Below are 17,647 nucleotides of genomic sequence, written 5' to 3'. Positions count from 1 at the left end.
AATATGTTAATGAAAATAATCAGTTTACTATATTTCTTTATCAAATATTTGTTATTTGTAAAACTCGTGGTAATGTCTTGTTATAGAGCATAATGATTTCTTAATAAAGCTGACAGGCATATTATCCACTTGGTTTATTTACTGATCTTATAAAACCTCATTATTTCTAAAATAATGATAACTAATAAACAATCTTAGTAAGCGTAATGTTAGTTGTCTATTGGAAAAGTAGCAAAGATTATAATCATTTTAACTGATAAAAATATTGCCATTTTATATGTAACAAAATGGAGCTAATAACATTAAACAAATGTTCGGAGTTTAATAATATCTTGTTCTATAAGATACCAGAAGTTCACACTACTTAATTGGTTGATGATAACCGATATTGCACTGTTTAGTTCTCAGTCCCGATTACATTATGTTAATCTATTATATCAAAATTCCAGAGATCTTGAGGAAAATTCTAAGAAAGAACGAATCCTGGGTCTAGTGCTCTCTTCATTCATTTAACATGAAATGAAAATTGCCAAAAACGTTGATGACTTTCAAGTTCATTACTTAAACACTTTTAATTGTTATTCACAAGTTTATCTCGTTCAACTTTTATTAATGAAGTTAATTTAATAACTTGCTAACTTTTTTTTATAATAAAAGGGGTTGACAATTAATGAAAACATTTTACAACAAGTACATCGTATTAATCGTAAACGACATTTCGTATTAAAAGTCGCCAAATGTATCAGGTGGGAACCTCGTCAAGGAAAATACAGTAAGTCATAGGGTTACAGTTTCTTCCTTCCTACTGATTAGAACAGTAAGATTAACAATTAAGATAAAATGCCAGACTATTGCTATTGACCTTATCGTAAAACACTATTAATACGAATGCTTTATTTCTCTAGATTTATTGGTCTGTTGAACAGTAAATAGCTATGATTGTTTATTAATCAGCAAATGGACTTTTAATTGGAAGTATATTATAAGCTAAGGTTTTATTGATATAATATTTAACCTCCTCAGGAAGGCTCTAGGATATGGGCGAGCAATAGATAACATGTTATTACTTAAAATTCTATAGAATATGGGCATATATGGTAACCTCGATACTATTTATTTCAACTGTTTAACAAAGTGATTCATGATCAATTCACTTGGTATTGTTTACTTGAATCTTCCCATTGATGTTTAGGATTGCAGTTGATCAGTCTCTTATTGATATATGTGCATACTGTGCGTATTGTCTCGATATTGTCTTAATTTACAAGCATTATGAGCAAAGATGAATAGTGGTTAGTAGTGGAATCCAGGACGCGCTTTTTGTTCTATTTGGAACTCGTGAGCTGGGTGTACCTGGATCTCAGATTTGATGTTCAGTCTGGGACAATACGCACAGTATGCACATATATCAATAAGAGACTGATCGATTGCAATCCTAAACATCAATGGGAAGATTCAAGTAAACAATACCAAGTGAATTTAAACTTCACCCCATTGGAAAAGCAAATGGCTATCACGACTCAGTGGCTAAGTGTATAACGCGAAACATTTGAAGAAAACGTTACTGGGTTCGAGTCCCAGAGTGAACATCAACTCTGAGATGCACGCACATCCAGCCAACGAGTCACAAGTAGGACGAAACACGCGTCCTGGATTTCACTGCTAGCCATCATTCATACTTGCTTATCATCAGATTATCTGGAAAGTACAAGTTTTATACAAATAACTATCCTATGACTTTTATTAGTTAGTTATTGTGAATTACCTTCGGGAAAGAATAGAGGACCAGAGAAATTCGTAATACCAAAAGATGAATGGGGGTAATTTAATCACATTTCATTATGTCTATGATAGTTTACCTATCTATCAAAGAAACAAGAGTGAACAAATATATACGATATTCGGGATTATGACACATGAAGTGATTGCATATATATAGGAATCTTTTTAAACTGTCAACAAGAGATAATTTCTAACATAGTAACCATTTCAAACACCTTCATAAAATTGTGAAGAACCACATGTCACTGTTTTTTTAATAGATTGCCTCATTAAGAATTCATAGAAAATTTAAATCTCATTTTGATGAAAAGTTGATCAATAATTCTTTAAATTTATCATTTATGTATAATTTTCTTTTCTTATTTAAATGTAGGTAAAACAGATCCAGTGACATTTTTAATAAATTACCTCAGTAGACATGGAATGCGTTTATTAGATTTATATCATTTGTTAGATCCTCAACAAACTGGAGTGATAAGTGAAGCTCAATTCACAGAAAGAATGATCGTAAGTTACATAGGTTTATAACGATATACGAATTACTTATTTAAATATATATATATATATATATATATATATATATATATATATATATATATATGTTTAGTGATGTATGAATGCTATTGAAAGTCAACTTAAGAATATGAAAGTCAAAGTGAAATGATTATGACAGAACTTAAAAATTGTAAATTTATCACTTAGATTTGTTTTTATTGACAAGTGTTAACTTCAATTTCTCTATGGTTACAAAATACAATAAGATTTAAATGGAATGGCTTTTTGGAGGTTATACCGGTTTGTAGCTATAACTGATCTCACCAGTGATTGCCATATGATGCATTCAATAAATTCACTTCATGATGAAGACTAATGAAATATTCGCACTTCGTTGATACAATCGACGATCTTAACAAGATAGAATGATTTTAATATTTAGTCAGTAAAACTTTCAAAATTCTACCAACAAAATTGTCTCAATTTTTTGTTCAAAAAATAATTTGAAAAAGCTTTATTCATTTCGAATCATTCAGATTAATGACATAATAATAAAACCACGTATAAACACTACTATTTTACTAAACTATACTCATTGTGAATACATTAATAACAATATATATATATATATATATATATATATATATGTATATATATATATATATAGGAAATGACCTTAACTACACCGTTCATAAATTAACAGGCTGTCCACTTAAAAAAATTAAAAATTCCCTGCTGATGTATTGGATTACTGTAATACATGTACTACCTGAACAATTACTGAACTAATACACTTAAAACTATCATATATTACATGTTTGGTCTCTACATCTAATGTTACTACTTATATCGAATTGATCATGCCTGTAAACTGGCATTAATTCTGTAATTATTATTTTCACCATATGTACATATTATTACTATTATTTGATTATATTTTAATTGCAGAAAAATCACATTCCGTTAAATCCTGAGGATCTCAAAATACTGATTAATTATATTGATTTAGAGAGAACTGATAAAATAACTTATAAGTAAGTCATTATTATTAAGCCTTTTTTATTATTAGGTAACAATTAGAAATTAATCAACTTTTATAATATTCTAGTAATTTTTAAACCTAGTATTCGAAAGATTATTAAAGTAAAAGTTTACATTTAAAATTAAAAAAAAAAAGAATTTGTCTTTACACATTCTGCAGCAATTCGGATGACTCTCCCGTTCTCCCACATTGTACGAGCATTCCATGTACCTAAATTAATAGGTGCTCTGGTTGTCGGAAGAGGCATCAACCTCGTGACTTTCGAAGAAACTCGGCTTTCACTATGAGGCGTCATAACACTTTTAAATAAAGACTTTCTAACTCCTAGGGCAGAGTTTAAATTGTTTGGATTATTTTTTCTGGTTAGCGTTTTTTTATCGATTTAGTTTTCTACTGGGTGGAGTCACCAACCTCAAGCCTAACTCTCCTCCCTTATTTGGGATTTGGACCGGCAGTAGCCACAGAGGGGCTTAAACTATTCTGTTACCAGCTGTTTTATATCCATTTGACTAATCTGCTTTTATGGGTATGTAGTAATTTGCTATTTTTTAAAAACTCCTGTATATCAAAAACTGTTCTTTGTTTTATAGCTTATTTCATCTAGACCATTCACATAATTAATTATCTATAACTGTTCAGATATGTTATTCAAATAACAAATTGCTGAGTCTGTTAATGTCATATCCAATTTTCGTTTATTATATTCTATTGTATTTCAATATTTCTTTACAATAGATTTGACAATTTACAATCATTTTTGTTATACTTCGACATTTGTGATATTTCGATGGAATATTTGTGTTCTTCACGAGAACATACGGTAATAGGAGCTTCTGGGAATATTTATTTTATATTTATGTACTATCATTAGACAGTTTCACAGTTGACTTTCAGACTTGTTAACATTATAGTACAAAGAGACGTTCACCTTAATAACTCCATTGTTATAAGATAATAAGTAAGAGGCTCATATTACTCTTTTATTTTTATTATAACAGAATATAGACCTGTTATGAATAATTCACTAGTTGAGAAAATATATGCATCAGTCAGAGATTTTATTGATCTATTAAGATTCGATTAAAGCATCATTTCATTGATAGAGTCAAATACAATTCTAATTTCTTAATTTCAATAAGGTCAAAAAAACTTCATCAATTTATTTATTCCTAATCATAATATTTTAGATGAAGTTTGAATTTAGGACTTTTTCATCCTTTACTTCATTATTATCTTTCGTATGCTGAATTGATCCTATCACAAATTCAGTTATTTACATTTACACAAGTTTATGAATAAAGAGGTTCTTTTAATGAGGTTTATTAAGCTGCATGAATAACGTCTTACACGTTATTACTTTTGGTTACTATCGTTATTGTATTTCAAACATGTAAATATGAATTAATTTTAGTAACGGCAAATAAACTCATGTTCTTTTATATTCTCCTCTATGAATCATTTAACTGAATGTAGTTTTTATCAATTTATTGATCAATCAATAACCTAAACTATCGAAATATTTAGAAACCATGTAAAAACTCATATTTGTCTTAGTTATTTTGGATTATTACACTATCAAAATAAAATTTAATGAATAATGAGTTTTACAAATAGATCAATATCCAGATATTTTATAATATCCCATTAAATGTGTTAGTGATTTGAAAAACAGCGTTAGATTTTGTTAAAATAATGTTGTACAAGTGTCAGAATAGTAGAAAACGCTAATTTGATATTGTATTTTGTCAGCTGAATGTACTTACATCTCAGAGTTGATGTTCACTCCACAACTCGAACCTAGCATCGTTCGCATAATAGGACGAAACACACGTCTTGGATTCCACCACTAACCACTATTCATCTTTGCTCATATTGCTTGTGAATTAAGGCAATACCGAGACAATACGCACAGTATGCATATATATCAATAAGAGACTGATCAATTACAGTCCTAAACATCAATGAGAAGATTCAAGTAAACAATGTCAAGTGGGTTGTAATAAAATGTCATAAAAAAGGTAGTGATAATGTATGAAAATTTACTAAAGTATAATGACTTTATAGGTCCCATAATTTTATTAATTTAATCAAATTCAGTGTATAAATTGAAAGAAATAATGAACATTGAGCAATTCATCACATTCAAGCAAGTTTCATGTAAGTTAGCAGGAATCAAATTATGTTCATTAAAGGTAAAACAACATCAAAATGAAATAGTTTGAGAAAAAAACTACGACAATACAGAGAAGGTTTTCGTCGAGTCTCATTTTTATTCTTTCTCAATAACTGAATGAGTTTTTTTCGTTGTCTAAGAAATAATTTCTAAATCCTCAGGGATTTCAAAAAGTTTATATGAAATAAGTTGGGTCGGAAAGAAAAATAAGATTTATTCAAGATTTACATACGTTCTACTAATTAACTTTCAGTGTCACAGTCAACTTATCATTCTAAGGTACTTTTATTTAACAAAGCATAATGTTTTAAATTCAGCGAATTGTATTAATACATTAGAAATGAATATTTCTCTTAAACATTTACTAATGAGATTTGATTATGTTCCACTTTTATTTGTATTTTCTAGACTGCTTGCAAGCCGAATTTATTATTTTCGAATCAGTGTTGGGGAACAGTTACGAATTAAAGCAACTGAATTGTCAAAGCATCAATTAGACCAACACAGATTATTTGTACGTCCAGAAGGACCAGATATAATTGACAAACCACCAAAAGGTAACGCTTCGAAAAGATTTTTATTTTATAAATCTATTTTTCATGATATTTTTGATAAACTACTGAGTTACTGGTAATTACTTTCAGACCTAACATTCAACATTAATGAGCGGTAGATCATCAATAATGGTAATGATCTTTATTACTCCGCCTTTAAAATTCCGAACTGAATTAGGTCATTTGTAATTATCTATTTTCTATTAAAAACGTGACTTGATAATTCTTGTATTTATGTTGACTCAGCACCTTAGTTTTAGTCAACTTAAACCTTATGTTTTAGTTGTTGTGACCTATTTAATAGTCTAAATGGAAACATCGACTACGGAATTTAAATCCATCCATCAGTGAATTCCTAACTGGGGCGAAAAGCGAGTCCAGGATTTATCTTCTAGACATAATCCATAGTATAATCTTTGAAAAATAATCGGCAGTCTATTTGCAAAATATACAAAAAATAGTCCAAACAAAACTATGAGACATACTCTTTGAGTGAAAAGTGAATAATTATGGTATTGGGTATCTGATTATATGAATGAATTAATGAGTGGAAATGGATAAGTATCAGCGAACATATGACAGCAATATTCTGTGATAATACAAACGACGATTATCAAGATATTCCTGACATAATTTTCAGGGTATATTACTGATGACAGTAAACAACAGAGCATAGACTGATTACCTTTTTCGAATTTATCCTCATTAAAAACCTCATATCTTACACATGTATTCTAGTAAAGACAGATATTAATATCGAACTACTTCGGTACTGTACTACTCCTGAACAGTTTTCTTTGGAAACTCATTCGTTGTCTAATTCGAAATCCAGACAATTTATTCTATAGTTCAAGATAAATTTAGATTATGTAGTGTACAATGTTATCTTTCTTGTTCTTGAGTCTACCTGTTTATTGATTTCTATTACTCCCTTGAGATTATTTATTAATATATCCCGTAAATAATTAATTTTATCAACAATGCATAAACAGATGTCGATATATTTTTGGACTTTGAGTGAGAATGGAATCCCCGACAGTTAATTCGTTCAACATACCTATCAATGAAGATAATATCGAGGAATTTGTTCAATGTACGTATTCCTAAGGTAGACTAATCAAATGTATTCCTGGATACCATCAACACGACTATAAAAATCCTTAGAAGTTCTTGAAAAGTTAACAGTTATTCTACGACTCTGGGACATTTGTGTAATCTGCTACCGCAATCATCGGTCTCTTATTAACGTGATCATAGCAATCAGCTTTCTTTACGAAATTACTTATTGGAAGTGTTGAGATACAACTAGGCTCATATTATCCTGCCACTATTATAAATATTGTTCTGATGGAAAGTCGTAGATAGATAGACCATAAAGAAAAGTGGTGGAAATAGAGATACAAATTTTATGAGCTTACAGCAGTTAATCCGCCAGTAAATATGATTGTAGGTAACAATACATGAAAACTGAACTAATAGTGCTTGTTTAACGATATTTACGTTATACCAAAAACCAAATTAAAAACAAACTAAATGTAAGCCTTACGTGCTCCTTTTTAATAACAAAGCATTTTAATGACGTAACTTAAGCAAACTCCTCAGTCTTCAAATCCTGACAAAATTATAAAGACGTCTAGTGGGGATCGTTGGAGAAATTTTAGACAATCTTCTGGACACGCTCATACTTCGTTATTCTTTGAGAAACTTAAATTCGCTTTCTTACATTCTCATATTTGTTGCTTTGTAGGATTTCCTTCTAAAACAAAAAGATCCGTTGCTAATTCAAAAAAACAATTATCCAAAACGCCAAACGCAAACCTTATGACGGATCTAAGTAAAAGTAGCCGAAACTGTGCAAACGGTCAAGAAAAAGTGTATCCGAAAGCAATTTCTAGTGACAAGTTGCAGGAAGAAAAAAATGATCTGTCCATAAATTTTACAGAAATTTTGAAAACAGAAGAGAGCAAACCTAATTGTGCATCCATCATAACTAAAGTATCTAGCTATGATTCAGGTGAAATTTTAGACCGAATGAAAAAGTTGGATCATGGGAGTACATCAGATAAACGTAAACCTTTAAATATACCGAAATACAAAGATTTCGGCAAACCAATTAACGAAACTACAATTAATTCCAAACTTCATGTTATTCCAATAACTGAAGTTTTCGACAAGAAATATTTTCAAGATTTTCTTTATTCGTAATTCATACGCAAAAATTTAAAACGGTTATGACACACAAACTAAATTAATCATGATTCGCGTTTCGCAAATACTTTAAACGTTTTCCTGTATGTTGAACGAATAAATCATCTGTCTGCTCCAAGCTCTTTAATAGCCAACTGTATAAACATAATTATCAAAAGGTTTTCACATTTAATTAGATTCATAACCTAATTAAGCCTGTTACCCTCTTGGAATGTAGGCCATAGACCATAAATCTCCAACCATATCGGTCTTAGGCTCTCCTTGTCGATCGTTGCCAAGTCTTATTCATGTTTTGACATTTGTCTCCGTTTCCCGATGTCATCCGGTTTTTGCCGGCCTCGTTTCTTTCTGAATTACATATTAAAAGTTAAGACTTGCTTTGTGGTACAGTTTGCTGATTTCCACAATGTGTATCCCATCCTTCTCCAGTATATTTTTAAATTCCCTCCTTAGCTGGTAGTTGTTTCATTCTCTGTTATGGTAGGTTTTTGCTGATCTTGTGTAGACAGCTATGTAAAAATACCTGCACATATTTGGTGATGGTTGTGTTGGTTCTCTGATTTTTGGTTCCTCGCAATAGGACTATCTTAAAGTTTGTGATGAAAACTCTGATCCAGCAGACCTTGTATGGATTGTCACCTTTTGCCGAGAGATATCTTGAATTTGCTGAGTTATTTTAGCATTTCGAAGGATGGCTGTATTGAACTTTCGTAATGTTGCTTGGCCAATTGTTTAGCGCTTCTTTAGTTTAAGTCTTAGGTTAGTCACAACAAGGTTTTGACCTGAAATTATATAAACTCCTCTCTTTTTTATATGTTTGTTGTACCTTCTGAATCTTTCACTTGTCCTTAAGTAATTCGTTTAGTTCTTCGTAATGTGATCTGGTGAAACGTGTGTGGCTCCGTCCATTTGCTTTTGTGGTAAGACTTTGCCGCATATAATCACGTTGCAGAATGAAGATGAGTTTATTGGTTTATTTCCACTTTTATTCATTTCCCCTGGCCTCCTCATGATTCCCTCATACTAACTGTTGTTCACTCCAACTCTGGCGTTCACTTCTCCAAACAGAACAGTCTTCTTCTGGGAATTCCTCTACGATGGACTACAGCCTGTTGTAAAACTTGTCTTTATAATCTTCGTTGCTATCATAGGGTGGGAGCGTAGTCTTACATGATATTCACTGTAATCCCTCCCGTCTTTGTTTTAACAAATGATTTAATGATCGTGGGTCAGAGAGATTCCTATTCTGTAGGCGCTTTTTGGGCTTCTTTGGAGAGCCCCAGAATGACTCTGTGTGTGAGAGGAATTTTTTTTCATTAAGGCGAGAATACAGCAGCATCTTTCCTGAAGCTAGATTTTCCTTTCCCACTTTGGTCTGATTTTTTTCACACATTCTAAGGAGAACACAGTCGTATCTTCGCATTTCTGCCACTACCCAAATGGTTCCCTCGATCCCCCACCATTTTCTAGGCATTCCATGTACTTATATTAACTGTAGCTCTGGCCGTTATGAAGTGCAATGGCCTCATAGTTTCTGAAGGATCTCAACTTTCATCAGAAGGTGTCATGACTCTGCCTTATAAAGATTCTTCAACTCCCAAGGCAGATTTTAAATAATTAAAATGATTTTTTCTGATTAGCGTTTTTTAGTGAGGTTCTTGATTACAATGTTGAGTTGACAGCCTCATGTCTAAAGCTTCATTTTTATCTGGCCCCATGAGGAGTTAATCAGATCCATTAGATATCAGTAAATTTAAGTTTTGTTTTCTAGTCTGCTTTCTTTACAAGATGATAAATATAAGACGACTGTTCGAAGTATAACAGTTGATGTTAGTAGAATTAAGAAATACATGCATAGAGCTTAATAAAGCACGTTTATGTACAATCAAATATAGCTGTAACGTGATTGCTTGGTAGTTACTGTACAAATGTTTGATAAACAGTTATCTAATTAAATACTTAGTAAAGCTTATTAGGTGTGTAGCTGACCAATGAATTTTTTTTCAATACAAAAATGAATTTGTTGACTAACGAACATTTCGACATGCTACTTTCATTTTTAAAAAAAGTAGTAATATGTAATTTTGTCTCATGTTTACTTCTTTCAATATCGTACACGGATGATTGTCAGAAATATTAATGTTGACAATCAAACATTTGTATCATATTCATTATCATTACACTTAACAAACTATCAACTATAGAGATAAAATAAGCACAGTGAAACAAGACGTGTAGAATATAAGTAGTGTTTAATTACTCATTAGTTCGTTTCACAAATTTGCATATATGTATTCAGTTTACTCAATATCCTGTCTTATCTCCTCTCATGGATCATAAGAGCTTTGTTTATGGTTAGTGATTGCATCTAAATTATTTTAAGCTAATATAAAGAAATAAATAGTGAATTTTATTGTAATCTAAACAGTCACCTTGGGTACTATGTAAGGAAGAAATGTTGCCTTCATTCAGAGTGTGTTATTTATAGAAACTATAGAACTTGGTAACATCATACTTCTGAAACGATTGAAATAAAATTCCAAGTTTACTAAAACGTTAAAAAAAAAATGATTGTGAATAGTGTAATATAGTTACACCCAGTTGCAAATTTTTTAAATTGTTAAAATAAACTATCTGTTGAGTATCAACTTAAGAGCATTAAAATACTTGAATGTTGTGAGTTGCTTTCAATTTCAATTTGTAGAATAAATATATTAGGTGAACTCATATTTAAAATTCACCAAATTTAGTTGTCATTCACTTAATATTAAGCTATGTCAGAAAAAAATTTCCACAGAGATATAGAATGGAAGATCTTGAATGAAAGATCACATTCTGTAGAAAACATATTGAAGTAGAGACTTTAATTAATTTGAAGTGAATTAATAATATAAACACAATCATAAGGTTTAAACATTACGGCAGTTTGTAAATTTTCAGAGTTATTGATTCACGTGAGTGACTGGTAAAGGAGAAAAGCAATTATTTTTAATACAGTAATATTGACTTCATTTATTTGTACATTTTCAGTTTAAAACACAATGTTCTATAATATAGTACAGTTTATTTAGTGTCTTAAGCCTAACGTTGATTCCTTTTTTTGTTTGATGGGGTTTGATGCACTCAGTTACACGTGAATCTTTACATCACTTCACCTGTCAGATTATACTATGATGGAAAAGTCTCTATAAAAATGTAAGCGCATGCAATATACAGATGTAGTAAATTATTTGTAATTGATAAATCTTACCAAGTAAATCTATCATTAATGTAATTGATAGAACAGAACTAACATACTAAAAATTGAAATCTATATTTAAATTGTTCATTAATTTTAATCGATTGAATAGAGCAATTCTATGAAGTTTAGTTTGTTAAAATGATGATCCATGTTTACGATCACAGTTTGATGCGTTTATTACTGATAAATTGATTTATCCTGTTTTGAATGAGTAAAAATAATGTAGGGTTGACTAAATTTCGCCATACCTATATTATTTGTTTAGAAGTTTGTATTATTTGAATGCAGTTTTCATCACAGACTAATATCAGCTGATAAATTGTAAAGTACTGGGAAACTATTTTATTCTGGTCTTTAACTTGTCAGAAACGTGTGTTCACAACGCTCTCATATGGGATAGAATCTCAAAGTTTGAGACACCTTTAGATTGCATAGTAAGAACTCAACGGTCCACCTCCCTAATTTCACCATTTATATGAAGTTCCACAATCCTCAATGAAGATCATTGGATCTAAATTTGATGGCTTTTATTGTAAATCCTTAGGATCCTACCTTTACCTACCCGTGGCACATTTCAGTAGTGCCCCCGTTGATAATAATCTATGACAAAAATCAACCGCAACATGAAACCTGCTTTTACATATCACTAGAATGAACTATGATCATGTGCTCACTATTGACTTTGTCGTGAAGTTTCGAGGCTTTTGTAAGAATTCGAAACTAGTTGAGTTCACGTATGTCAGAATTGAAGTAACTACCCATCAGAGTTGTTGAGTAATGCAGCGTTACTCTGCAAACTGATTGAATTTATAATATAGGCTATTGGATTTCAACTCAGTAGGCTTAGATTTAAGCATTTGCCATTTGAAAGTCTCGCGTTTGATCCTAGATAAGGTCATATGACTGTAATCCTGAAAAGTTTCATATTTCAATACGATAGCTCCTTGGTGTTTACTAGTTTCTAGTGATTTTGCAATTAACATCAATCCTTGTCGAAAACTGATTTCAAGTTGTAGATATGTTGTCATAGAAGAAAATATACTTATATTATTTAAGCTGACTTGTTTTCTTGTTAAATAGTCAATGTTAGTGTTGCTTAGATGTGTTTGAGTTTGTAGTGAAAATAATTATTTCAGGACGAAATTTGCGATGTAACTTGATTTTACTTAAATAATAACGTCACTTAAGATAATGAACAGTTCTGTAAATGTTTGAATATATTTACAATAAGGTTAGGAATATTAGTACACTGTTGGTGTGAAATTCGACGTAGCTTTCACACTCGGTGAAATATACGTCAGGTTATGAGGTATCATTACCGAGGTTTGACTTGATAATTTTGAATAAATTGAGCATTGGGTAGATTGTTCTAAATAAATAATATATTTGTAATATCCCAGTGAGTAGAAAAAATAAATTTTTTGATGTTTCGTGACTCACTGTAGGCCACTTTCCTAGAGAACAAATAACCAAATCAAAATTAATCCAAGTTTAAATAGTACAACGGAACAACACAATAATATTATGTCATAATATGAATCCACATCTTACAGGTCGAAACAGAATGCAGTAGCAGTCAGAATTTTACAAATCAATGACCGGTTGAACATTTTGTGATAAGACATATGGTTTCGAAGATATATAAAATCAAGGAGTAGATGTGGTGCATTAAGCACTTCAACTAATTAGCGCCATAAACATATTTGAGGTTTTATCCCAGTGACAGCACTGTCACAATATGACATAATATTCTTGTGTTGTTCCGTTACATTACTTAAACTTGGATTAATTTTAACTTGGTTATTTATTCTTTGAAGAACTAGCTTACACTGAGTGACGAAACGTCAGAAAATTCAATGTTTCTACTCATTGGGATATTAGAAACATGTTAATTTATTTATATGTCAAATTATTGTTTAATTTCATTCATAATACAGAAAAGTATGGCACGTTATTTATCAGTGACATTTACACTGGATTCAAAATTATTAACTGCAAACTGAAAATCCCGGTTTGTGCAACTTTAGTTTGCCGTTCGCTAATCCGTAACTAACTGCCCTGTTAAATAGATTTATGCATATATTTTATTCTGTATTATTTTTTCAGGAATCAATTGTTTGGTTCAGTGTGTGAGGACAGTTTACCTAAAAGTTTCACTTTATATATGAATGTCACTTTCATATCAGTGGTGTCGGTTTCAAGTTCAGACGGCTATACATCTATAGGCATAAATACTAGAAACGATATTCATCTGTGAAACACTAGATTTGATAACTTATTGACTTTTAGCTAATAACATTATATTATTATAAGCTAAACGACGTTTATTAGTTATTTATAAACTAAATTACATGATTCCTATTAAAAAGTTTATTGGCTGTCGGATTGTTTATCTACAAAAGCAACTAGTGGAAAACTGGATTACTATACATGTGTCTTTATTGCCAATCACTTTCAAGTAAACATAATCATCTGAGTGTATGGGTTGGATCCTATATAAGTAGTTCATTTATACTAATTCTCAAGCTTACTGAAACTTCAGACAATAATTAATTTTTATTCAGAATGATATTTAATAATAACTTTATTTCGGGCTGTTTAATATTATTCAGAATATGGTATAGCGATTCATCATTTTATTGTAAGATATACTATAACTGCCTACATTTCAGGGTAATCATGATGTAAAAATGATATTTACTCCGAAAGTACTAGTGCTGTGAAGTTTGTTGTGTTACTAACGATCGATCAATATGTTCAAAGTTCAAATTTAAAAGTAAATCTAAATTTGCGCTCATTGATCAACTATGTTAGTTACATTAATAGTTAAACCAAGAAAAAAATTTTCGATTTTACACCTCCCTATTTCTCGTCAATATTTCAATATTCATAAACATTCGAAAATGCAATTAACATTTACTATTATAATTCTCATAAACAATTGAAGTGATGGTAATCGATAGAACGATGTAGATGTAGTTTGAATGTAAATGTTTATACTTCATAAACGTTTTGTTCTGCAGTATGTTTAATGAACTCCGCCTGTAGCTCTTCTAGAGTTACTGCCGGTCCCAAGCCCCGATAAAGGAGGAGGAGGGGTGGGCATTGGGTCAACGTCTCCATCCCGTAGAAAACTAACTACTAGAAAAAATAATTCAAACCATTTAAACTCTGCCCTGGAAGTTAGAAGGTCTTCATTTAGAAAAATTATAACGCTTCATGGTGAAAGCCGAGTTCCTTCGGAAGCCATGAGGCCGATGCCCCTTCTAACAACCAGAGCAAAACTTTTAATAGGTTAATGGAACGTCCGAACAATGTGGGAGACCGGGAAGACCAGTCAAACAGCAACGGAAATGAGGAGATACAACTTGGCAGTACTGAGAATCAGCAAAACCCACTGGACCCAAGCTAGACAACAAAGGCTAAATACGGGAGAGATGCTACTATACTCCGGTCATGAAGAGGAAAATGCTCCGCACACTCTGGGAGTTGCTCTAATACTGTCCAAAGTAGCACGAAATGCACTTGTAGGATGGGAATCTCATGGATCCAGAATCATCAAAGCATCATTCAAAACAAAGAAGGAGGGGATCACAATGAATATTATCCAATGGTATGCGCCCACCAATGATAGCGACGACGACATTAAAGATCAATTCTACGGGCGGCTGCCCAAGAAAAGACCTCACCATACGGATGGGAGATCTAAACGCCAAAGTCGGAATAGACAATACCGGACATGGAGATATCATGGGACAACATGGACTGGGTGAGAGAAACGAAAATGGGTGGAGATTTGCAAATCTGTATGCATTCAACAAATGGGTCATAGGAGGCACAATATTTCCGCACAAACGTATACACAGAGCTGCATGGATCTCACCGGATCACACTACAGAGAACCAAATAGATCATATCTGCATCAACAAAAAATTTTGAAGGACAGTGGAAGATGTGAGAACCAAGAGAGGAGCTGATATAGCTTCAGATCACCATCTAGTTGTGGCCAATTTTAAACTGAGGCTAAAGAAAACTTGACAACTGGACAAACAGCACTACAAAGGTTCAATACAGCCTTCCTTCCCTCAAGATACTGACAAACTCAATGAATTCAAGATGGCTCTCAACAACAGGTTCCAAGCCTTACAAGATCTACTGAAAGAAGAAGAAACTACTATGGAGGACAACTGGAAAGGTATCAAAGAAGCATTAACTTCGACGTGTCAAGAGGTTCTGGGTCTAAAGAAGCACCATCATAAGGAATGGATCTCTATAGAAACACTGGACAAGATCAAAGAAAGGAAGAACAAGAAGACAGCAATTGACAACAGCCGAGCATGAGCAGAGAAAGTCCAAGCACAAGCTGAATACATAGAAGCAAACAAACAAGTGAAGAGGAGCATTAGAGCCGACAGGAAGAAATACGTTGAAGAACTAGCAACGACGGCAGAAAAAGCTACTAGAGAAGGAAATATGAAACAGCTTCACGATACAACGAAGAAACTAGCAGGGAAATACAGTAAACCAGAGAGGCCGGTCAAAGACAAAGAAGGCAAGCCAATCACCGAAATTCAACAACAGCGTAACAGATGGGTAGAATACTTCGAGGAACTCCTGAATAGGCCGGCTCCAATGAATCCACCGGACATCGAAGCAGCACACATAGATCTTCCTATAGATGTCAATCCACCAACGACGGAAGAAATCAGAATGGACATCAGACAAATCAAGAGAGGGAAAGCAGCAGGACCCAACAATATACCAGCTGAAGCACTGAAATCAGACGTCGAAGTAACCACAAGCATGCTTTACCTTCTATTCAAAAAGATTTGGGAGGAGGAACAAGTGCCGATGGACTGGAAAGAAGGACACCTCATCAAGATTCCAAAGAAAGGAGACCTGAGCAATTGTGAAAACTACAGAAGCATCACACTACTGTCAATACCAGGGAAAGTCTTCAACAGAGTTTTGCTGAACCGGATGAAAGATGCTGTAGACGCCCAACTTCGAGATCAACAAGCTGGATCCCGTGAGTATCGGTCGTGCACAGACCAAATTGCGACACTACGGATCATCGTCGTACAATCAGTTGAGTGGAACTCGTCACTATACATCAAGTTCATAGATTATGAAAAGGCGTTTGACTGTGTAGATAGGCGGACGTTATGGAAACTTCTTCGACACTACAGAGTTCCTGAGAACATTGTCTATATTATCCGGAACTCATACGACAGACTACAATGCAAAGTCGTGCATGGAGGACAGCTGACGGATGCATTCCAAGTAAGGACCGGAGTCAGACAAGTCTGTCTACCCTCTCCCTTCCTCTTTCTTCTGGTGGTCGACTGGATTATGAAGACCTCGACATCTGAAAGAAAACACGGAATACAATGGACAGCTCAGAATCAATTAGACGATTTGGACTTCGCAGATGACCTAGCCCTCCTATCGCGTACACATGAACAAATGCAGATAAAGACAGCCAGTGTAGCAGCAGTCTCTGCATCAGTAGGCCTCAGCATACTTAAGGGGAAAACCAAGGTCCTCAAATACAACACGGAGAACAGCAATCCAATCACTCTTGATGGCGAAACTCTGGAAGATGTAGAATCCTTCACATACTCGGGAAGCATCATCGATGAACAAGGAGGTTCAGATGCAGACGTAAAAACGAAGATTAGCAAAGCAAAGACAGCATTCCTACAGTTGAAGAACATATGGAACTCAAAACAAATTTCAACCAATATCAAAGTGAGAATCTTCAATACGAACGTCAAGGCAGTTCTACTGTACAGAGCTGAAACTTGGAGAACTACAACAACCACCATCAAGAAGGTACAAGTATTTATAAATAGTTGTCTACTCAAGATACTCAACATCCATTGACCGGATACCATCAGCAACAGCCTTTTGTGGGAGAGAACAAACTAGCTTCCAGCTGTAGAGGAAATTAGTAAAAGACGATGGAAATGGATAGGATATACATTACGCAAATCATCAAACTGCATCACAAGGCAAGCCCTAACTTGGAATCCTGAAGGGAAGTGGAAAAGAGGAAGGCCGAATAACACATTACGTTGAGAAATAGAAGCAGATATGAAAAGGATGAATAACAACTGAAAGGAGCTGGAAAGGATTGCCCAGGACAGGGA

General features: G+C 32.9%; 1 protein-coding gene across 1 annotated transcript in view; it reads left to right on the top strand.

Moving 5' to 3' along the window:
- The window catches only part of MS3_00010143 (uncharacterized protein), a 30,113-nt gene extending 21,676 nt beyond the window's left edge, over positions 1-8,437 (top strand). The window contains exons 10-14 of the mRNA XM_012939164.2: positions 658-772; positions 2,156-2,289; positions 3,226-3,311; positions 5,901-6,049; positions 7,794-8,437. Of these exons, the coding sequence (XP_012794618.1) occupies positions 658-772; positions 2,156-2,289; positions 3,226-3,311; positions 5,901-6,049; positions 7,794-8,251 (942 nt within the window). The 3' untranslated portion in view covers positions 8,252-8,437. The remainder of the gene's footprint in view (positions 1-657; positions 773-2,155; positions 2,290-3,225; positions 3,312-5,900; positions 6,050-7,793) is intronic.
- The last annotated feature ends 9,210 nt before the right edge of the window (positions 8,438-17,647 follow it).

The sequence above is a fragment of the Schistosoma haematobium genome, chromosome 1, assembly GCF_000699445.3.
Source record: "Schistosoma haematobium chromosome 1, whole genome shotgun sequence".
NCBI lineage: Eukaryota > Metazoa > Platyhelminthes > Trematoda > Strigeidida > Schistosomatidae > Schistosoma > Schistosoma haematobium.
Note: the sequence above shows the minus strand (reverse complement) of the source record. Positions and strands in the feature narration are given on the sequence as shown.